This window comes from Microchirus variegatus, assembly GCF_963457635.1.
Source record: "Microchirus variegatus genome assembly, chromosome: 15".
Classification (NCBI taxonomy): Eukaryota; Metazoa; Chordata; class Actinopteri; order Pleuronectiformes; family Soleidae; genus Microchirus; species Microchirus variegatus.
Window position 1 is genome coordinate 10,653,374 of NC_139816.1, and position 23,549 is coordinate 10,676,922.

At 42.0% G+C, this 23,549-nt stretch overlaps 1 protein-coding gene across 5 annotated transcripts in view; it reads right to left on the reverse strand.

The window, feature by feature from the left end:
* The window catches only part of asap1b (ArfGAP with SH3 domain, ankyrin repeat and PH domain 1b), a gene marked incomplete at its 5' end in the record, with an annotated part of 58,194 nt that extends 35,676 nt beyond the window's left edge, over nt 1-22,518 (reverse strand). For all 5 annotated transcript variants that reach the window (XM_083901700.1, XM_083901701.1, XM_083901698.1 and 2 more), the window contains 3 exons: nt 13-158; nt 2,078-2,150; nt 22,393-22,518. In XM_083901700.1, the coding sequence (XP_083757826.1) occupies nt 13-158; nt 2,078-2,150; nt 22,393-22,518 (345 nt within the window). The remainder of the gene's footprint in view (nt 1-12; nt 159-2,077; nt 2,151-22,392) is intronic.
* Nucleotides 22,519-23,549: the final 1,031 nt, after the last annotated feature.

The window sequence follows — 23,549 nt, forward strand, 5'->3', positions numbered from 1 at the left end:
TGCTGGACTCACCAGGTTCTTCAGCAGGGTAGACAGCTCCTTAGTGAGGGAGGAGAACTTCACAAAGGCCGTTCCCAGGTCAGGGTTGTCCCGGCTGATGAAGTTGCTGCCAAATTTGTCCAGAGCTTGGGCGTAGTTTTCTTCATTTTGTACGTGGTCTAAAAAGTCAAAAACAAACAAACATCAAAAAAAAAAAAGACAGTCAAATACCAAACGTTTGATCACTTAGTGCCTGAATCAAATTATCTTTTACACATTTTAAACACATGAGATGGAAGTGAAACAGCTGCATCCGTCCGTCCTTCCATTCTAAAGTCCCAGATAAAGAGACGGGGGAGGAGAGACAGAGGAGTTCAGATTCAGGCTGCAGCCATTTTGGAAACCTTGTCAAACTAAACTGGAAAGTTAAAGCTGCAGTACGTAAGAGACTTCACTGAGGGAGCGCTTGTGGTATACAGCGTCGGACAGGGGCGGGGACAAGTGGCGTTTATCTCATCCAACTGCTCAAAGACCTGGTTTTTGAGCAGTAGAGTTCACTATTGACACTTTTCATGGCTTCTTCTTCTTTCTTCTCGTCCGCCTCGACATAAAACAATTCACTTCCTGTGTGCAGTGTGGAAATATCGCCAGGTGACACAAGATCTAAATATCATCACACAGATAGATTCTTGTGGAGCTAACAGGCTTAATCATGACTCATGATAATGATTTGAATATAACGGACATTTGGTTGGTCTTAAAAATTACGCACTACAGCTTTAACGACAGACCTGACATGAGGTCAGTTCTCTCAGTTAATCATTTATTTACATTTTTGAATCTGGTTATTTACTGTTTACCAACCTAGTTAGTTAGTCAGATAACAATTAGTTTTTTTTTTTAAACTGTTAACCTGAATGAAATGTGTTTATTTTTATTATCATTTCATTGATACCAGCGTAACTGGTCACTATAACCTTTCCCACAGACAAAACAATGCGTTACATTTACAGTGACACAAAATTAAAAGTATTCATCACCCGCGTTAATGCTGACTGTGATCGTTTTAGGTGATATATTTTTTATTTTTCCCCCTAACCAGCACATCATTTTTAATTTTTTTGAAGGCGTAATGGAACAAAAAAGGTGCAGCTTCAGTGAGCTGTTGAATGAAGAGTTGCAGGCGACGAGCGGCGGCACACCTACTCCTCGGCAAGGTAACCAACACTGCACTGTTGTGTGGAAAAGTCATTCTCTGTGTGCAGCCTGAAATCAGACTCCTGGGGACGTGACGGGGGGAAAAAGATGCATTTAAGGACTGGCGTCCTTATTTAAACAATGCGAGAGTTTGGTTTCTCTTCTGTTGTACTTTTGACAAAGGAGGTACTTTTGCTTAGGAGGCACTTAAGAGTGTAAAACCTGCCTTTGCCAAATCAACAACTGGAATTATATAAAAATAAACACTTGCAACCATTGCAAATTTCTTTTCTTATATCGATATCCTGACCGCAGTGTTCCGACGTCTTTTGCGTACCAGAATGCACACAACATCCAGATCTTGCACTACATTTTGTTGTCCTGCGCTTTAAATATGTTATATAAATATAAATCCATACACATCTACTGTCTCACAATAACATGAATAGACAGTCAACTTAAATCGGTTCCAGTTGTTCAGAGACGTCTGTGGCTTCCGAATCTACAGGTCACAAAGACAGTGAAGTGACTCCTCTCTGTGAGGAACAAACAAACTTGGTTGTTTTGTTGGTTTTTTTCCCCTGTGAACAAACGTCTGAAACTGTCAATTTGCAGGGGAGGAGGCTGCTCTCAGAAGTATTCACAGGACGATTACCGAGGATCTATGTCACAGCGACACGCAAACGCACACTCAGGTGTTGATTTCTGGGACGATCTGGATACGCACAAAACAACATCTGTGCAACAAAAGAGAAATAAAAAAAGAAATAACTCAAGACTTTTAAGAAAAAGCCTGGGTTTTCCTCTAAGGGTTTTCTTCTGGAAACGGTTATGACTGTGAACCCAACTAACCACTAAAAGCAAATGCAGCCTTGATTCATTTAGAAACAGGATATTTCACCTTGTCCTGAACTGTAGATGGCCTTCACTGATTTCTTCACCTTCTGCAGGGAGGTTCGATCCTGGTCCAGCGCCTGAGGAAAAAGGGAGGAGACACTTTTACGACTTTTCCCTTCTTTTAACGACAAACTGGAAATAATCACATCAAGAGCAAGCAAAACATGTTTAAAAAAAAAATATGGGCCTAGGGGCTCATGTTTGCACAACAACTCAAAAGCATGCACTCACACTACATGGAACTAATGCAGGCGGTGCTCGCGATACAGCGCTTGACCTGAATGTGGCATAAATCATTATTTCAGCACTGATGACTGCAGGAGAAATCTCTCCCTGTTGCCTCACCGGAAAGCAAATATAAGCAGCGTATACTTTTTTTTTTTTCAAGCTCAGGCTATTTATTCTGATAAATAATTATTCACAGAGAAACAATTTAAATGCTTGGAATATAAACAACGCGGCTGACCTGGTGAATTATCTGTCCCGCTTCGCTGCGCTTTCAGAGATTAACGCTCACGGTTCAGAAACAACAGCAACGGGGAATTAAAAATAATGACTAGTAGAGAAGAAAATACTTCACACATAAGACTTTACTTGAGCAGGCTGCATATTAACACATTTCTTTGTATTATTCATGTCAATAAAAATCCTTTTGAATGTGACCACCATCTGTCCATAATATGAAAAATCACTTTATTTGTTGTACAAGTACAAAAACAAGTAATGCAGTCATTGAGGAAAATAATTGCCAGATTTACCGATGATGGAGATAATCTACAGTTGCCACCGTGATTGACATATGTAAATACTGAGAGAGGGGGACACTTAATGAAAGATCGTTTATCTCGACCAGCGTGAGTGCTCTTTATTGAAATTTACAGCTCATATTTGTTTTTATCGTGAGAATACACTATGTGTTCGTGATCTGCTTCATACACGGAGGAGCAGCGACGACAATACTTCACACACACACACACACAGTGCACATCAGTAACATGAGAGTCTGTTATAATCTAATCATCAGATTGGATATCAAGAAAAAAGACTTTAAATCTAAATGCTTCGCTATTCACAGACTATAAAGATGTTAATAAAAAGCAGCATTTTAACCATAGACTTTATATAAAAATTGAACGTAGTCTTTCAGTTGTGAAATAAACTCATCAAGAGCGACCATTTGACGTGACCGTGACAGTTTCTGCAACCCGGAAAATCACAGGCTCCTATTGGACGACATAATTTACAACACTATTGACATTTTGAGACTTGAAACTAGCAACTGAGACTATTATAACAGCGTCCCGACTGTTTATGTCTTATTTATGGAAGCATAATATTTTACGCACACTCTGTGGTAAATGCATCAGCACAAATCTTCTGTAAGAAGGTTAATACAAGTTTAGAAAGATATTAAACTACTGCACTAGACGGATATCTAATGTGTATGCAGCCTGTTGCGTTGGCTCCGACAACTTTTCGTCATTCTTTTTTCGTCTTTTCAAACGTGAATGTGTTCATTTTCATCAGTTTTGTACTTTTTAGGTCGTGCAGAATGGTCGCCTTGTTTACGCCAGAGATCAGCAGGGATAAATGAATCATTCCGATTCTGATTGGTATTGGAAGACAAACAAGGTATAGTCATAAAGACCCACCTGCATTTATAATCTATAATATACATTTTAAGCCAGTGTTGGTGGTCATCAGAGCACAAATATTCCATATCAAGCTCATTTTACCCATTAAAAAACACACTCATCACAGCGTTGCTCATCACAGATGATATTAAAACAACATTAGATCAAGGTCAGTCAGTCAAACACACACACACACAACAGTGGGCTAATTAAAACTTCATAATTAAGCAGTCCTCCTTGGCCTCCCCCTGGACAGTTTAACATGGCTGCCGCTCAATTATGGCAACGGTAGTTTGTCGCCGCAGGGCCAGTCCTGCCAGACCCGAGCCCTTTGATCCCATCTGCCCAGACGCCTCCCTGCTTAGCCCTCTGCATATGTGTGTGTGTGTTCATGTCAACCAATGTGGAACCGAAAATGAAAATTTAATAGCACCATTATCTTGGCCAATATCATCTCTGTATATGATTTTCATAATGACTATAATCTCAACCTTCAAACGGTATGAAAACAGACTTTTGAGCTTCACCGAGAACCAAAAATGACTTTCTATTCCCCACTGTTATGAGTGTCTATGTTTCTATATCATCAAGGAACATTGTAGTTCACTTTTGGCATTTACCAGTCTACAACAATTTATCCATTATTCATGTTTTTTTTTGCATAAAATAACAACAAGGTCCCTGGTTTCAGCTTCTTAAATGTGAATATGTCCATATTTTTGCTCCTCTGTGACATTAATCTAATTATGTTGTTCGCAGAAGAAAAAAACACTATAAAACATTGTCATTTTGAGGCTTGGAAAACACCAGCGGACGATTGACAGCATTTTCTGCATTGGCTGAAACAACTGAATAATGAGGCCAGATAATAATCAACAGATTTAGTTCCAACCCTGCATATTTGGACGAGAGGGTGGAGCCGGCAAAGAATGCAAGCACATGTGCACCACAGCCGCTGTCAATCACATCATAACCACGCCCCAAAATCATGTCCTTCACCATCGTTTGTTTGACTCTGATTCACAATTGACTACGTAGCATTAAAGAAAGTTTTTTCTCGTCTGAGACAAGGTGGAAGAGAATTAATCTGTTTCTTTCTTTCTTTCTTTCTTTCTTTCTTTCTTTCTTTCTTTCTTTCTTTCTTTCTTTCCATTTTGTCTCGCATTAGCTCTCTCTGCAACACGCCAAAAACCCGCCTTCGCCACTCACTCCCGTCTGCAGCTGAACGCCTCCAAAAGGAAAAGTGTGATTATTCAGAGGCTGCCGTCCTGTGTGCTGATTAGAATGAAGAGCACAACACATGGAGCTGAGCAGGCACATTGACCTTTGTGGTGGTCCTGCTGAGAGCAGCTGGCACCAACCACCCAAGAGCCACCCCATAATCCACTCTGTCTGTGCTGTTAATTTAATATTTGGGTGCAGCTTTAAGAGTCCATACGTCCAAGCAATAATCTGATTTGCTTTCGACAGGAGAACAAGAATGAGTTAATTCTTTCAACAAATGATCACAGATACGTGATAAATATCTGGTTTGTAGAAGCTGTTTTCGCTCCGCTTTTCAGGAGGAGAAAAATCAATGAAATAGCACCGTCTTGGCACCGTCTTTGCAAACCCTTGGCAACAGGCGAGAATGCCTCCAAACTCTTGCTTTCTAAAAAGGCCCGACAACTATTGAATATAGTCAATGGATTGTTTTCATCCGCCAGCGTCCAATAGCGAGCTCCCACTCGAGCCGCGGGGGGATTAACAAGCGTGACAATGCCAAAACATCTGCGGTCGCTCGTCTCCCCACCCCAAACGGCGAGGGACGCGCATCTCCTCGTGCGATTTGTTCAGCGCTGCTGAGAACGTAAGGAGAAGAACATGTTTCGCGGCCATGTGCTATTCCTCAGAGAAACATCCATCCTTGAAGAGCCGTTTGTGCTGCGAGAGCCAACACGTCAGTGTCAGAATGCTTTTAAGTAGAAGTCTGTCAGCGACGGAGCCAGAAAGAGGTCAACGGCCAAGTTAATGGAGGTGACGGGCTGTGGTCATGCGCGGCGCCTCGGTATTAAGATATGTTCTTGATGATGTCTGAAAGGAACTGTCCTTGAAATGTCTCGCATTCAGAACAGAGAGGAAGGAAACACATTTCTGGCATTTCATCCATTCTTTCAGTTAATCTTGGGCGAGTAGATGGATGAGGCACTTGAGTCAATCATAGCATCAGTAGAGTAAAAGATGATCACTCTCATTTGCTCCACTCTCTTCTTAGTGTTCTCTGTGTTTGTACTGCCCACAATTAGATGTATTTAAAACATGTTTGTTATCTTAATCTAGGGATGAGCTGATACAATACCCTGCATCGATATCCGATACTGCCCAAACTCAACCGGATCGGATATCAGAAGGAAAGACAAATCCGATACAACCTTTTAACCATAAATATGACGTAAATGCTTAAATTATATTCACCTCCACCCACCATCATGTGGCATAAATGAGGACTACTGAAATGGCTGGGAAATGCAGCTATAAAAAGGTAAAGAATCTACTGGACTGATGAGCAATTTGTGATACTGATCTCATATCAGACAAACAAAAGTAGTACTGATACATACACTACTACATAATTATAACTGAAAATAACTGCAAAATGAACTTGTCCCTGGTGTGGGCAGTGTGGTGAATGAAGCCGACATTCTACTTTCCAAACAAACTGCCCACCATGGGGGATAATTGGCGGCCGAGGTGACTCGGCATGACCGACTGGACACTGTCTCGACCTCACGCTTCCTGCCCGATGCCTTATCCTCCCTCAGCAGCCCTGCCGTTTCCCCTGTAGCCGTCCTTTGACAGGAAGCAGGAAGCGGCCAGGCATGACAGTGTCGTGTCCTGGGTCGGACGGCAGCCCCCCTTTCTAATGACACCGACCGCTCTCTGCTGACAGCTGAAAAAGTCAAAAACAACACACTTTCTGGCAGCAGGCGAAAGTCATTTTTTGTTGATTCACTCGAAATTCCTGCGCTGTCACTTTCTTAAGTCCTCACTTCCTCCCTGAACTCATCCTTCCTGCCTGGCTCCTCCTCCTGCAGCGACCAGCATTTGGCATCAATGCTGACGGGCGACTGTGCCGTTACCAAGGAGATGTGATTTAGCCATCTTGCGCTTCGGCTCCACATTCTTCTTCGCTGTTGAGATTGCAGGACGCTGCTCTAAATAAAAAGCCGGGCTCTGTGTAGATGTCGTTGCTGCTAACAAGGCAGAAACGGACACTTGCAGGTCTCAAAACTGCTCATATGCAAAAGATTTCCTCAGAAGAAAACAGGAAGGGCCAAAGCTATCAAAGGACTTCCTACGAGCCAAAACAACAGGCGTAAAAAACACCCACAGTCGTATATATATTTTTGAGGGAGAGTGACTGAGCAGATCTGTGTTTTTTTTAATCATTTCAGCTTATTTGTGGACTTCTCATTTCCTTTCTGTCAATTCCACAACAGCTTCTACTAGAGTGCTGTCAAAATGAAGAAGTCACAGTAAAGATAAGTCTGTGTGTCATTTCTTTCTGTCGAGTCTATGTGGCATGAGTCAAGCAGGAAGGGAGGGGAGTCGTTTTCATTGGCAGGAAACAAATGCACATCCCTTTCTCTGGGCCTGTGGAATGGGAAAAATGAGAGGATGTAGCATTTCCAAAAGCAGCTGAGGTCTGATGGCCTATTTGTCTGACGCTCCCTCTTTCTCTCATGAAAGAGGGAGACTGCGAGGGCTTTTGGTTTGAGGTGCATCTGGACGGTCACATGACCAGCGTCGTGTATCTGACATGGCAACTGACATAACAAGGATGAGCTCACGCAACATCTTGTTTGGAGTTTCCAAGTTAAACCCTGATGATTTCGTTTTTTGTGAATGGGCTGCGGTTACAGCTCAGTATGAGCACAACATTTCAAGATAGTGTAGAGTTTCCTCTTCTAATCGATAGCAAGAAAAAAAACACAATTTGTGTTTTGTGAACAAAAGCTCCTCGCGGCTACAGATATTAAAATGTCACAAAAAGGTCAATGGTTGTGTCAGTGTTGAATCAATAGCTGTTAAAAGTCACACACTGCACATAAAAATGGACAATGTGGGCCGTAGGCATATTATAGCCTATTTCTACAAGTTACCCTAGTTCCCTGGCGTCCTAATGAACATGTCTGTGACATGATTTGGTCAAAATACCTTAAAGATGAAGCACCACCGCAGGTCAATCACCCTAAAACAGCCCTGTTCAGAACGCTCGCTTTTGAGTGCTGAGTGATTTTAGCGGCACATTGCCACCAAGTATAAAATGTAAATCCTCTGAGGCTGGGAATTTGTGTAGAACTCTGTGCTGCACTGTGCAGCCAAGAATAGAACACTTCGCAGACTTCTGCTCTTCCAGATACTATTGCCCTGGCCTGCACTCTCGTGTATTTTAGGGACATCGCGGAGCGCCGCAATTTCAGGAATGTCTCATTGTGACGTACAATTGAGTGCGGAAGTCAACACCGTGTGTTTTATCTCCTGTACTTAGACTGAGGCGAACCACAAAATCACGAGTGAGTCATCTTTTTTCACACTTTGCCTACTCATAGGGCCTCCAGAGTCCCAAATATAAGTATTACAATGATTAAAAAGTTGATTTTGCATTATACGTCTCCTTTAAATCCCCCACTTTCACCGTTTTTGACTGGTGCCATGTCGGTTTTTACAGACAACCACCTGCATCCAGGCTCCTAATGGATGATATACCAGCTGTCCATCACACTCATGTCCACTCACATGGGAACATCATTTACAAATTTGACTCCAGGTTCTATTGAAGAAAGACTGAGACCAATAACTCCTCAGGACAGTTTTTTTTTTACTGATGTCAAGTGAGACATGGACTCATTTTCACATAAACTTCCATCCAAACGGAGCTCCTTTTGCTTTTTGGCTTTAGTTTTTGCACCGTGGGACGAAGTGGAGAAGCGTTGTCCATCTTTATTTACAGCCCAAGGCTAAAATGTGCAAAAACCACCGGCATACTCCTTTGATATACATCCTGTCTGGCAGTTTGTTGGACCATCTACCCTAAGCAGCTCGAATGCTTCTAATAAACACAAATCCTGACCTGCTAATGTTACTGGCCACTAAGAGAAGTCAATACAAGTCAGCCATTAATCCATTATATACTGCTGCGATTAGCTTCCAGCTCTGCCCTCCCACAGAGCAAAAATGAGCTGCTCAGCTGCTTGTGCTGCTGCTCTGTGGCGAGTTCTGGCGAGGTCACATGGTGGACGAGAGCCAACTCTCTGCGCGCTGCCAGGACGCCGACTCTTTGCAGTGCATCTCCAGAGTCTTGGCGCAGGAACTGACGTGCATGAAAAGTCCAGCCGTGCACGCAGCGGTGTTGCATTCACACATGATTTGGCAGCTTTCGCTCCCCCCCCCCCCCCCCCCCGGTGCGACGCTAGCTCTCACTCAGCCCACCACTTGTTTCGAGCAATGTGCATGTTTTCACAATTACACCCACACACTGCTGCAGTAGAGTGACACTCACCGACCCTAGAACAAGCAGCAAAAACTGCACCTGCATTACATTGAGCACTGAGGAAGTCATTGTTCATGTGAAGCAGTCTGAAAGTAAATAGCAAATTCAAAACTGTCAAAAACACTGACACGCATAACCCTACTACCATTTCTTCTACTCATTATTCAAAATTTTATCAAAATTGTACTGCAACTTTCAAATTGCAGGATGCACGGTATTTCTTATAGCCAAAATGCGTTTCAAATGACCATTTTCGATAAAATATTGTCCAATAAATTCATCATATTCTACAGACTGAAGAAAACTAGGTTGTTTCTCGTGGATCTGCACAAATATCACACAGTAATCATTTTAAATGTTTTATTCAAATACCAGAAAATACTCTGAGAACAAATAACACTTAAAATGATTCATCGATTGTTAAAATAGTCGGCAATAAATGAAGTGACCATTTAATAAAAGGATCGATACATTTATGGTTACAGCTGTAGTATGACATAAGACTCTCATTTGCAACAGTATCAGTATCAACAGTGTCTTCATCTTCTCTAACAGCTAAGAGTTCTTTAAGAGGTTAACGCAATTATTTGTGTCTGACAGTGCTCTATATCTCTTGAAATCCTTTTAGAAATAATAAAGATTTCTCAACCATAGCCTTTGTGATTTGTTAACGGCATTGTTTTAAAAGGTATCACATTTGAAATGAATCATCACACTTCAAAAATAAATGGTTTCTTTACCTTGAATCATAAAAATTTGGGGTTCGGGGGGATTATCTTGGACTTGGATTTGTTGCGTGTTTATGGACACTTTACAGACCACATGTTTGACAGCAGTTTTATTATTATTCTGTCTCTGTTACGATACAGGTCAAACAGGAAAGCTAGGCCTATTGTTTCAACAGAAAACACATAAGCACGTGTTAATAAAAGAGGTAATTTCATCTGAATTGCACCATATACTAAATCTACCCAAGTTACCTTGACAACAAATACTTTAGCTACTTTAATTAACTGTATTTAAGTTCATATTAATTGAGTCAATAAACATAATATATATATAATACAAGACAGTTTGAGTTGAACAAACTTATCAGGCTTTGCAGATTAATTAAGTAGAGGTGGGCGATATGAATTTGACCATTTTAATCAAACAACGTGAGCCACAACTAAAGTTGCAACCACAGTTTTTTTTTTTAAATAGATGAGTGTTATGAGTCTGGGTATAGTGAGAATGAGGAACTCGTGAAACAGATGGGTGTAACGTCAGTCGTATGGACTTGGTTTGGTTTCAAAGAATCATACCGAGAACAGACAAAGATGTGTTGCAAGATGTGACGAGGTGACAGTTCCTGCATTTTCCAAAGGTTCTCCATATGACAAAATAAAGTCACAAATGAAGGGAAATTACAAAAGCCATCACTCTGTACCCGTATAAAGACACGGTGCCGTTCCGAACTGTCAAGAAAAGCGGCTTTCTGGCATTAAAACGCTCAGAGATTCGTGGCCCGGACAATAAATATCCTTAAAATTATATATCTTTGTTTGTTTTATTCCACAATATCAATTTTAGGCAATACCGTCCTGAAAAAGAGCAAGGTTGGTCTTTTGAAACAGCCCAGCACTGCATAGGTCGATCAAAGGAAAACTAAAATAAACGACTTGGAGCTCTTATCATCGATCAACTGACAAGCTTGCCAGCTCTGCATCCCACCAATCAGCCGCCCTGTGTTGTAAAACTATTAGTGCACACCACCAAGCAATGCACTCCTTTGATAAACAGGCACAAGGAGAAGTCGCATTATTTTTCATGTTCCTGAAACACTGCTCAGTCATCGCCAGTCCTTGGCCAAAGTCACAGTGGAGGACTGTACGGTGCGCTTCAAGGCATTCCCCGAGTTTGTCCTGCAGACCAAGTCTCAGATTTCACACTTTATTGGACTCTGCCTGGGTGAGAGACCAGCTATTCCAAAACCACAGGTGTATCCACTCCCACTGACCAAATGGATGTTAAGACATTCGAGCAACTGGACATTCAGAGGACTTCACTGTCTGGGACACCGACAACCAACACAGGCTTACACCACTTGTGGAACTTGTGTTCCCTCTTTTCACGCTGACAGTGGCTTTACAAGTGAAAAAAAGGATGTGGTGTTACACTTTTCCTGATGACAATAATGGAAAATTCAAGGTTTTTAAAAGAAAATTGAGGTTGTATGAGGTTCTGAAACATAAATCAACACTGGCCACACAGGAAAGAGGCTCACCTGATCAAACCTATACCTGATTTATGATATCTATCTATGATTATTGAACTGCTATTGTGCTTCATCCTTATGATATTTTGACTAAAGCATGACACAGACATGTTCATTAGGGCATCGGGAACTAGTTTAACTTGGGGTAATAGGGTATAATATGGGCTCTTTAAGACTATGTCTCACCAGCATCAAAATGTGTGTTTTTAGCCTTCGGGGGACATGGAAGCTGCTGTTCTAGTGTTGTCTTCTTTTGGTAATTGTGTGTCACTTAGTGATATCAGAATAGAGGATTTCAAACTCTGAAGTCATAAAATAACACATTACACAACAACTCATGTGTGCCGTGATGTAAAACTGCTGATTTTCTCAAAGAACTTCATTGCAGGAGTGTGAGGGCTGGGATATATGACCACAAAATGTTATAAGTCGGTCGATATTGATAATTATCATGATAAAATGTGAGATAATTTGATTGAGTTCTGCTCTTGAGTAGAGTAGATTTTATCAGGCGAGTTCTTTGTTAAGTGACTGGCAACTGTGTTTCCAGTAAAGATGAAAATCTACGTGTCAGCAAAGTCCACATTGACTAGCTGTCAGTATCTCACGTAAACCCATAGCAAAAAAAAGTGGAGCTATTACCTTAAATGGCATAAGGAAACGATGTAAAACAAATCCTAGCGAAGGACCAACATTGCCTTTCATATGACCTTCAATGATCTCTGCAGACACTTGGCTGTTCTGAGGCAGGTGACTTTGAACAAAACAGCCTTGTAAAGGCTTGAACTGCGGTACGCACTTACATGTGACAGTCCAGGGTCAAACGCCATGAAAGCTCACACACACACACACACACACATACACAGAGACGCATTGTTTACCTTTGAGGACACAACACAGCCAGGCCGTCACATGACAAAACTCACTGTGTTTACATGCACAGTCAGGCAATCGGACAAACTTGCGGAGTCCGAGTATAGATACGGAGGAGAAATTCGATTTAAGAAAGGGCAAGATGGACCGCAGCTTTTGCTCTAGCTGTTGCCATGGTGTTGCCAAAGTCTGACTCGAGTCCGTTTCAGCGAATACAGGAGTAATCAGACTATGAATGACATTATCTTGGTATGTTAGTCCAACTAAGAATAGTTTGATATTAGTTGGACTAACATGTTTAAATGACACGCAGAAAAACAAACTATTGTCTTAGTCGGACTAAAATCAGACTTTTAACATGCACATAAACACACTGACTGTCTCCTGATTCTTTGAGGACAACAAGTTTACTTACATAAGTCATAGAAAAAAAAGACCACAAAAGACAAAGAGAGAAGGTTGTTTTTCCCCCTGAAGCCTAAAAAAGTATTAAAATAAAAACTACACTAGGGGAGGATGGTGGTTTCCAGCTGTGTTAGTCACTTTGTGAAGGAACACAGTGGTAATTTGGGCTAAATGCCAACATCAGCAACTTTGACAGTGCCCACATGCTGACATTTAAGTAGGTAATAATATTTACCGTGTTAGCAATTTAGTAACTGATTAAATAAAAACAGAAAAGTGAAAATTTGCCATGAATGTACAAACATTTATGTCGGAAAAGATGATGGAATTATTAGTTTCCAACTTTGTTGAGAACTGGGTGTGTAAATGTAAGACAGAAACAACAATAATCAGGGAATAAAGTGGAATCATGCTAACAATAATACACAAACAAGTACACCTGAGGACGATGGGAACATTTTTTTTTTGGGTTATGCCACAAATCATGTTCACAAATGTTGCCTAAATGAGGTCTATAGGACACCAGGTTTAATAATCAGTACAATATTTAACAATGTAAGTAAATAAATAAATAAGCTGAAAGTGTCAGGTGAACGCTGACATCATTAAAACGACGACTGAAAGTGTCATGAAAAAGAATCCCTGCTTCGCTGACATCATGCTGTGCCTCCTTAAAGAAATGGCAGTCGTTGGGGGGGGGGAGAACTTAACACCGTCCATCCGTGTGAGGAAGGCGACGGACAGATGTGAACACTGACCCACTCTTCCTCACCTAAATCTGAGGAAGAGCAGAGAGGGGGATCAGCATGCCGGAGCAGAGTCTGGTCTGGGGCTAATCCGCTGCCGGCTAATAGCCCTTGATGATATACACAGTGCAGCTGTGACAGGAAGGTAGGCCAACAGCTGTGGCCCACGGACCGATTATCAGATTTCAGCCACAGACGGCAAACAAGCCGACAAACAAGCAACGCATCACAGCCTCTCCTCCTGCTGTGGGAGACAGCGGAGAAATTAGAAAAAATGCCTCAGAGTCCGTTTGGTAGTATATTTAGGGAGGAGATTTAAAGTCACACCTCCCCCCCCACACATAACTTCTTTTTGGGATGCACTTGTATTTATTGTGGCACGATTCTATCATTTTCGTGAGGCCTACATCATTTCACATTTATTCAGAAATTGCAGCGTAAGCGTCACCTAACACCGAAGGTGTAACGTGACTCCTGTTGTCATGCGGAGTATTAGTTTCGGTGTTTGTTGAAACTGTGACATTGTTGCTAAAGTGACGTCCGACAAAAAGAAAGCACGAAAATGCAACACGGATCGTCTAAAAGCTCCATTTGGAGGAAACTATTACCTGTTTACTGATGTTTATAGAATTAGAAGCTAATTTACGTATTAACTTAATTCTTATTGGCTATCCAATATATACTTATTTCCTGTTTGGCTTCAGGAGGAAACCAGAAGACCACTCTCGCGGATGCGTAGGTCGAGTATCTAAAGCCCAATTTATACTCCTGCGTAAAGTGCTCTACGTAGGTTACGGAGACCCCTCTATGTCGCCGGAGAGGCTGTCAGAGTGGTTACGCAGTTTGGATAACGCATTACGCAGTCGGAGAAGTATAATGTGTTTATACCTGTGACCTCAGATGGACCAAATACTTATCCTGTCCCCCAAGGATCAGGTCCTACAGAATCTTCCTTTCAAGCCTACAAGGATTCTGAGAGACCAGCATTCATAGAGTTGTAGTTACATGTGTATCCTTCGTATTAAAGTACTAGGTATAAAACATTAGTTTTGTTGTTCTTTTAAACATGCTTTTAAGTAACACATAGTAGGATCTGTTCTCCTACAGTTTGTAAACGGTAACACTGAAGCTAATGGGAAACTAATTGTGACGTATGCTGTGAAGTAGATTGTTGTAGTAGGTCGAATCCCTTTTGTTGCGTCACTTTAAGTTCACCTAGCTGTACTATCGCTTGACTATACTTCCAAAATAAAGCAGTAGAAAAAAAAAAAGCTTATTTGGAATTAAAAATCCCTGGTTGCTGTCGTTTGACAGTCAGATCATTCTCAAATTTCATCAATGAAACGGTGCAACTGTGTCCTCTAAGGCTAAATGACCGATCACATGAGTGACAGACAACAGCAATAATTGTACGTTTGCTCTGCAGAAACCGTCACCGCCGACTCCTCGCTGGTGGGCTTGAGGTCACATGTGACGGAGATGAAGCCTCACATGGTTAACATGTCGTGAAAGGCTGCAGCCTCTGGTGCTTTTGAGACAAACAACTCCGAGCTACGACGGACAAAACACTGTTCAGCACGAACAACGAGGCTTTTGTGAAATCCACACAAATGTACACTAGATTATTTTTTTTTTGTTATGTTTGAGGTAAAATTATTCTGATTTCTTGAATCCAGTTCTGAAATGACAAATAAGAGTATTTTTGATCTTTAACAACAAACAACACTCTCTGGATGACCTTTATTACCAGAAATGATGACTGTTTCCCACACAGCACAGAAAGTAACCTACACTACACTGAAGGCTGTGAGACACCACAGTGAATGCTGGTCTCCCACTGACCAACATTTCAAAATCTTAAAATCCACCACTGCCGACTGGATGAGTCATAGTGAAACATTTGTTTTTCATGGTTTAAAACAAACTACAATTGCTTACATCATCTTTTCTCCTTGAGCTATTTCTTGTCACCTATTACCCAATGTCAAACTGCGTGTTTGTTCTTTTCCATAACAAAACAAAAGTGTTACATATTTCCTCAGTGAAATAACCAACCTTTGCTGATAAAATACTGTAAATAAACACTAGAGCATCTAAAGAACGACAGGAATGTTAAGCCCTCTCCTCGGACTTACAACATACACACGGAATGACGACTTAATGCAATGACTTTCATTCTTTCTAACATAAAAAACCCAGTGGTTTGGAATAAAACTCCTCATTCAGCCGCTGAAGCATCAAACTATCTTTAGAGTCTCAGGGCTGTTCAAACATGCAGCGACTGAAAAGGCCGTTACGTAAACGTAGGGATGTATAAAAGACCCGTGCGCGTATTAGGTCAAGCCCCGCCACGCTTGAGCAGAGCGACTGTGAAAAGTCAACATTTTCCTTGTCCGGCCCATGTGACGTGGTGTGAAAGGCATGCTCAGAGGAATGCCAGTGCAGTGAGGGGTTTCCCTTGTGTCGCTGCTGTGGCTCTGGTGTGGACGGAGGGGAAAGAAACGCCGAGTGATGCAAAGTACCATCTGTGGGTTAGGGAGGGAGTGACAATAGACATATGTGTGTGTGTTACTGTTATTAATAATAACTAATATCAGAGGAAATCTACAAAAGCTGGAGAGTCTTTGAATGACAGTTTGTGACGTGTTTTTCTACTGAGCAATTCTTTAAGTCACCTAAATCACAATGTTTCCTCCTCTTTTGGTCATTGGAGGGGGGAAAAAAAGTAGGAAATCGGGATTCATTTGGTTATTAATAACTCTGCTGACTGTTTCCTGCACTCGTACAAGGTAGAGGCGCTGGCTGAGAGTCTACTCATGCACTTTCAATGGGGTCAAATATTGAATAGTGGATCTGTTACTGTGCACCAAACAAATCAAATCAACAATTCAAACAGAGCACTAGGACAAGGCTATCCATCCATCTACTCATCGTCGACCGCTTTATCCGTGAGAGGCGGGGTCCAACCTGGAGGTCATAAGTCCATCACATGGTCAACATAGACGAACAACCATTCACTCTCATGCTATAAACTTAAAGTGTTTAATTAACCCCTGTGTCGTCCTTCGACAAGGTCGCTCACCCCGTTTCCAGCATTCTTCTCTTAATTTATCAGAAAAAGAGCATCACTTTCTGCAAAATCAGCCATGCTCTGCTAACTCTGCTAAACGTTTCCTCCAAGACGCGCAATTTCTGATCTTAAAGCTGTGGTTCTAAGAAACAAATCTCCCAATCTGCACCCCACAGGGTCAAGTAACGCAACAGTAAAAGACACAGAGCAACAACACATCAGTTTCAGAAGGCTCCGTTTCTGTCACTCTCTCTGTTTATGTGTGTGTGGAAAAGGGAGTGGGGGGGCGGAGGAAAAACTAGGTCAAATCGGAACCACAGTGTTGTGGTAATTACTCCAAAGTCTACAGGGGGCAATAGAAGTTCTTGCACTGCAACTTCAACTATTTATTGAACACATGCAATATTTCCCCTGCAGCGGTTCCTTTGTCCCAGTGTCCACGAGAATACCCCCACAACAGCACAGCCCATTATTCATTCAAGTCCAAATGCTCAACAACTTTGGTTTTTTGGATCTTATTTTGCAGATGTCGACGATCGCTTGTGCAAGTCATGAGTGATAATCTTTAGTGACACATTGATATTAATCATTGTGCGAGGTGTTCAATGATCTATGGCGGGGGAAACACTGCTTACACTTCACTCGTATATTTTAGATGTAAAATTAAGTGCTCATTCAACTCCCTGACAAACCCTTTTTAACAGCGGCGTGCTCATGGAGCGTGGGAGGCTATTTCAAGTTATCTTTGCAAAAAATAACCAAACGTGAGTTCATCTCTCGCATCAAAATAAAGCGATTACAAACTCATTTCCTCCGACGTACACCGCAGAAAAATCCACACCTCTCTCCACCCACTGCAGAGGAAAAAACGCGACAACAATGGCAGATTTGCAGCAGAGATGTCACAAAAATAACACCCAGACACTTCATCCCCTCTGCCACCCACACACAAACAACACACAATGCCCCCCCCCCCCCCGACCACCACCACCACCACCCCGTCTCCTGTGTCTGCAGTAATCAGAAGAGCAGGCCAGAAAGGTTATTTTTAGGGACTTTATCTTGCCGTTCATTGTTTTCCATAATTCTGCTCTGACCCAAGTACAAACAGAAAACATCTTAAAGTGCTTCCCCTCGACCTCTGAGAGGGGAAAACCTCTGTTGATTCATGAATGTCTTTCGTGGCTTTACACCCTGATCAGTAATTGATGTGTGGCACTGAATTACGGCTTCTTCTACTGTTTTTTTTCCTTCTTTGCGCCTCCAGATGATTCAGTGGAGGCAGCAGAGGATGACAACCCTCCTGTGGAGTCAACTCTCGCCCTCGGGTTACACCATTAAATATTCACGCCGTACCTTTGCATAATTTACCTTGTCAACATATCAAGGAAGTGACTCAGAGGAAAAAAAGGCAGTGAAAACCATTACTTTTTTAGGGCAAATCTCGAACAGGGCGGCTAATTTTTATATAATCTGACAGTGTTCGTGGCTTGGGCCTGGATGACTGCTCCATGTGATGGGTGTATCCCAGTCTGAGTCACTGGTGGGGGTCTTTTTTTTTTGTCTCAACACCGAAAGAGCATGTTCCTGCGCTCTTTGGTGCCAATATAACGCTCTTCCACTGTCATGTGATCTGTGCAAAAAAATTCCAGAGTGGCTACCAAAGCCCGGCGCACATGGCGGCCCTCTCGAACAGATGTTTTTCGTTTGTGCTGCTGCAGTCAGAGCCAGAGAGGTGATTCACGACGTGAGCAGCCTTCTTCTTGTTACAGTCAGCAGACGCAAAAGTGTGCTCTGGGCTCAGAGTAAACATGGCCCTGGCTCTGGTTTAGTAGATCCTCTATTGCTACGATGTAATAAACTTGTAAAGAAGTGCAGCTAAAAGTGATGGATAGCAGCAAAAGCTGCGAGTGTGTGGAAGAGAGGGCTCGTCTGAAGGGATACTTCAGTTTTTTAAGTGTTGTTGCCTGAGGTGTTGACACACAATACATAGTTTTTGCGATTTTATCTTTCCGTCAAACTCCTTTTTCCAAATGGAAATTAAGAGTTTGTAAACTATTCCGAAGTCCTGAGAGAAAATCAGCGAGGATTTTTACCTCACAGGGACACAGGAGCTGCTGGTCTTACTGCTGCTTTGTTTGGTACGTTTGTAACACTTTGGATTAATCCAAGGAAAATATTTCAAACACCAAAGTCAAAACATAACAGTCTTTGACTTAGTGATGGATGCAGCAGTGGCTGAACAGCTCCTGTGTGCTGGGATGTAAAAAAGTGATGATTTTCTCTGAAGTTTACATCTTCAGTTTGCAGGTGGGGATGCTTACTATCCTGATCATATAACTGTTTACATACGACCAACAATTAAACCCAGACTTAATCACTTTGAGGGGAGCATAAATGAAACAGTGCTACATTTTCAGCTTTACGTGACAGAAAACACCTCACACTTAAGAAAAATGAATGAAGTCACTCGTCCGCAGCTAAATGCGCTTCAAGAAAGGAAATTAGCTCATGTTTTGGCATTTGCGTCCATCAGTGATGGTTCTCTCTAGTCTGATGTTCGATTCAATCATGGCAGGAAGGATGCCAGCAGAGGGTGAGAAGAAGGAAACAAACGCACACACACATTTTCACACATCGCAGCCCACCTGCCTGGCCTGATTACACTCCTCCTACATGATCAAAGTTGACACGGCATCATAGGGAGAGAGAGGGAGGGAGAGTGGCTTTAGTAGGGCCCTATGATTTCCGTGTTAACGGAATCGCGGACGGAATCGCGGAATTGGCCAATAAAAACGGAATCTAATGTTAAACGCGGAATATCGCGGAAATTGACATAATGTGACTGAAATGCTGTCATCGTGAGGAGAAAGAACGTTTGTCTGGAGAAATGTTCCGGGGAACGCTCATTCGTGGCACCACCCGTGTATCTCCCCACAAACACTCACCCGGTCAGGGTCTCCCCCAGTGCGTGTTGCTTGTTTATTTACTTTATATACACTTTTTTTTTCTAAACCGCGGAACAAGTGCGCTGCGCTCGCATGTAACCGGCGAGCGTCTCCTTGTCCAGGTGCCGATTGAAACCCAAGTCACACCATCAAATACGCCATTATTACGGTTATATTGTTATTGTCAATAAAGATGTTGTATTTAGGAATGCACCGATAATTCGGCGGCCGAACCACGGCGAGTAAACTGTGGAACATCGCCTGTTAAATGCTGGAAAGTATCTGCGCAAAAGTGAAACTTATGAACTCCCCGCGACTTTCACTTCACAGCAGAGAACATTCTCTCTCTTTGAACAGTTAACTAAAGACATCAGCTCATCTGATGCATCTGTTATTCCCTTAATTACAGCGTTGTAGAGGTAATATTGCGTGTTGAGAAACGATCCAGTCGGATACGGAGAAGCGCACGGCGCAGGAGAGGGAGAACAGTACAGCGCAGGGGCGGTGCGCAGAAATCCGTCTGCACCAGATGAGGGGGCACTACCACTTATTTATTTATGTTTATTATTATTATTTTACTTTTAAATGTGACCAGCATTGCATGGCTTGTTTTAAGATTCACTGGCATTTACTTAATTAGGATTTAACTTAAGTCAAAACAATTGAACAATTGAGAAGTCAGTGGATTCAAGAAGAAAGTTGCATTGACACAAAAAGCACACATTCTATGGTGGTAAAGTAAGTATAAAAGGTAAAAAAAAACAGAATAAAAAATAAATAAAACGGAAAAAATGGAATTCTAAAAAATTAAAACGGAAAAAACGGAATTTGGGAAAAAATAAAACGGAATTTGGAAAAAAATAAAACGGATTTCATAGGGCCCTACTTTAGGTGTGTTACTGCACACTATTTCACTATTCTGAGGAGAAACATGAGAGAGAGCCGAGACTCTACATGTGTGTTTACATGCACGTTAAAGTCTGATTTCAGTCGGACTAAGACAATAATTCAGTTCTCTTAATGGCGTGTAAACATGTTAGTCCGACTAAAAGCGGGCTAGTCTTAGTCAGACTAACATACCTGGATAATGCGATTCATACTCCGATTACTCCTGCATGTATACACTTAGTCAGACTGGAGTCGGACTGGAGTCGGACTGGAGTCGGACTTGGCGTTCTGCGCGGAGAAACATTTCACCTGTCCTATGAGAGAGAGCGGAGACTACATGTGTGCTTACATGCATGTTAAAAGTCAGATTTTAGTCGGACTAAGACAATAATTTGGTTTTCTTAATGTTGTGTAAACATGTTAGTCCGACTAAAAGCGGGCTAGTCTTAGTGAGACTAATATACCTGGATAATGCGATTCATAGTCCGATTACTCCTGCATGTATACACTTAGTCGGACTGGAGTCGGACTTGGCATTCTGCGCATTCACCAACTATTTCATCCCAGATCTTTGGCCCAGAAGTAGAAATAGACAACGTATAAACTGCAGTCAACAGGAAAACTGATTCAGTACTCACTACCTTATACAGTAGAGAGATACAGCACCACCTATGGAGGTGGAGTCAGATCAATAAATCAATTTTCTCTTCCGCATGCATACTCGGACTGTGTCCGAATGTCCCGTCTTAGTCAGACTACAGCCTTAGCTCAATTAAAGTGTGCATGTAAACACACTGTCTTACATCCAGATCTGACTGCCAGAGACTCACTACACACACATACACTGTGGCAGCATGCTCTGAACATTTGAGTTATGTAATCGTGAACATAGAGAGCTGCAGGCCTGAGTGCACATCCTTCTATTCCCTCCACTCTTGCACACCACTCCGTTCATCCACCCCCCCCCCCCCCCCTCCTCCTCCTGCACTCTCACTCTTTCTGTCCCTTTCATTATTATCATTACTCTACATATCTGGCAAGATAGAGCTGCAGATTGTCAAACCACTCAGGACTAGAGGTCACCTTTACATTCTAGCTCCGCATATTCATTCAAGAGGAGACACATCCCCATTTTAATTTTAATTTTTTTTTAAATTACAACGTCGAAAATGCACCTTAATAGCTCAACAGGTGCAATTACTGTTCTTTAAGGAGCATGTATACATGTTATAATGATGTAAATTAGCTTCTAATGGGATAAAATATTCAAAAACAACTGAACTTTATCAACCGGCGGACAACTTGACGAGCAACATCCTTTCTGGTAGGGGATGGCCACCGTAGTTCGCTAACATGCTAGGGAAAGGGAGGGGTTAGCGAAGAAGAAGTCAGCTGCGTGTTGCAATCTGCAGACCTACCATTAGATGTCACCACTTCCCCGCTTGTGGCACTTCAAAATTAGACATTACATTTGTATTTTTGGCCAACTTGACAACATTTTCAAATCACCAACGATTCAGGATTACATCAATTATGGTAATCTACCAACACAAAAACTTCCTGTCACGGTTATCCCGACCAAACATTACATATCTTTACTTAGCGTAAATGGGCGGAGCTTTCAGAAAAATGTGAAACATGTGAGCGCCCCCTTGTGGCACTTCAAAGTAAATCACCAAGACTGTATGCTGGTGAGCTAGACATACTGTATGTACAGCTGTGTCCAACCAATCATGAATGCTTCAACACTGGAGATTCACCACGATCAATTATTGCGCTTTATTATCGCGATACGTGACATCACAATGTTGCCATTATGGACGATGATCTCACGCATCGTCCATAATGGCAACATTTTAACCACAGCAGTTTAAACTGTTACGCTTGTGTCCTTTAATAAACCATCTCCATCGACACCCATTCATCCATCCATCCATCAGAGACAGGCTGTCAGCGTGGCCTTACCTCCTCCAGCACATTCACCGTGTTCCTGCAGCTCTGCAATCGGGTGGTGAAGCTGGATGTCGTCGGGGAATTGTAATCCTCTGTTGTCTCCGAGAGAAACTCGGACACCGATATTTGATCCGGCATCCTTTAACAAGGAAAATGCCCACAGGAGCGTCGGCGACGAATGCTCAGAACGACAAAACCATGAAAGATTTAAAAATAGAAAGAAAGCGGAGGAGGTCTGGTGCGAGGAGGGAAAAAAATTCTGTTTTTTCCTCGCAAAAAAAACTGTGGACTGAAAACTATGGAGATGATTAAGACGTGTCCTCTTCTCAAATGACTTCACTGCTCCCCGGGGGACATGGAAGGTGGGAATGACTAAATATATGCAGGCTGTGACTATTCTTTGAGAGGATGCCGAAAAGCGACGCAGTTATAAACACTGTCACTCCGCGTCTGACTCAACCTTCGGAGGAAAAACCACCGTTAAAGGATAGCGGATGCCCTCATTACGCTCTACAGATGTTCAATAAGCCGCTTGTCGTCAAAACAGCCCTCCGTTGCCGGCCTCTGTTTAACACTTAGCATTATCCATGGTGCGCCGAGGTCGTCTCAAGCTGCTGCGGGGTTTGTGCCTCTCCTCTCCGGCCGTAGTTTGCTTTCTTAAAGCTAAAAGCTGCCGCAGAAACACACACTCTCTCACCCTCACTCCCTCCTGCTCGGCCGCGCTCGAGCTCCCCAACGCTATCGTCAAGCTAGCTTAGAGGGACGACATGACTTCCGGCAAAAGCTTTTCAACATAAAGGCCCACATTGACGCGTGCAAAACTAAACTTTCGTATCAATGTCCATGTATGTGTAATGAACGAATTGCGCCGCTAAATATTATTATATGCTGTAATTATGATATAATAATAGTTTTATAAAGTAATATTAACTAATCCAAAAAAAAGTAGTAGGAAAATGTAGTAAGATATAAATAAGAATCAAAATATGACGAGAACAGAATTTACAACAATTATTATTATTATTTAATTTGTTAACTAAAATGTGGAATATTAATTTGACCAATTAATTATTGTATTATTTACTTATTTAGTAACTGATTTTACCATTTATTTTACTCTAACTAATAAAGCATTTTCTTTTCTGGTTTATTTGTTAAACGGTCTGGGG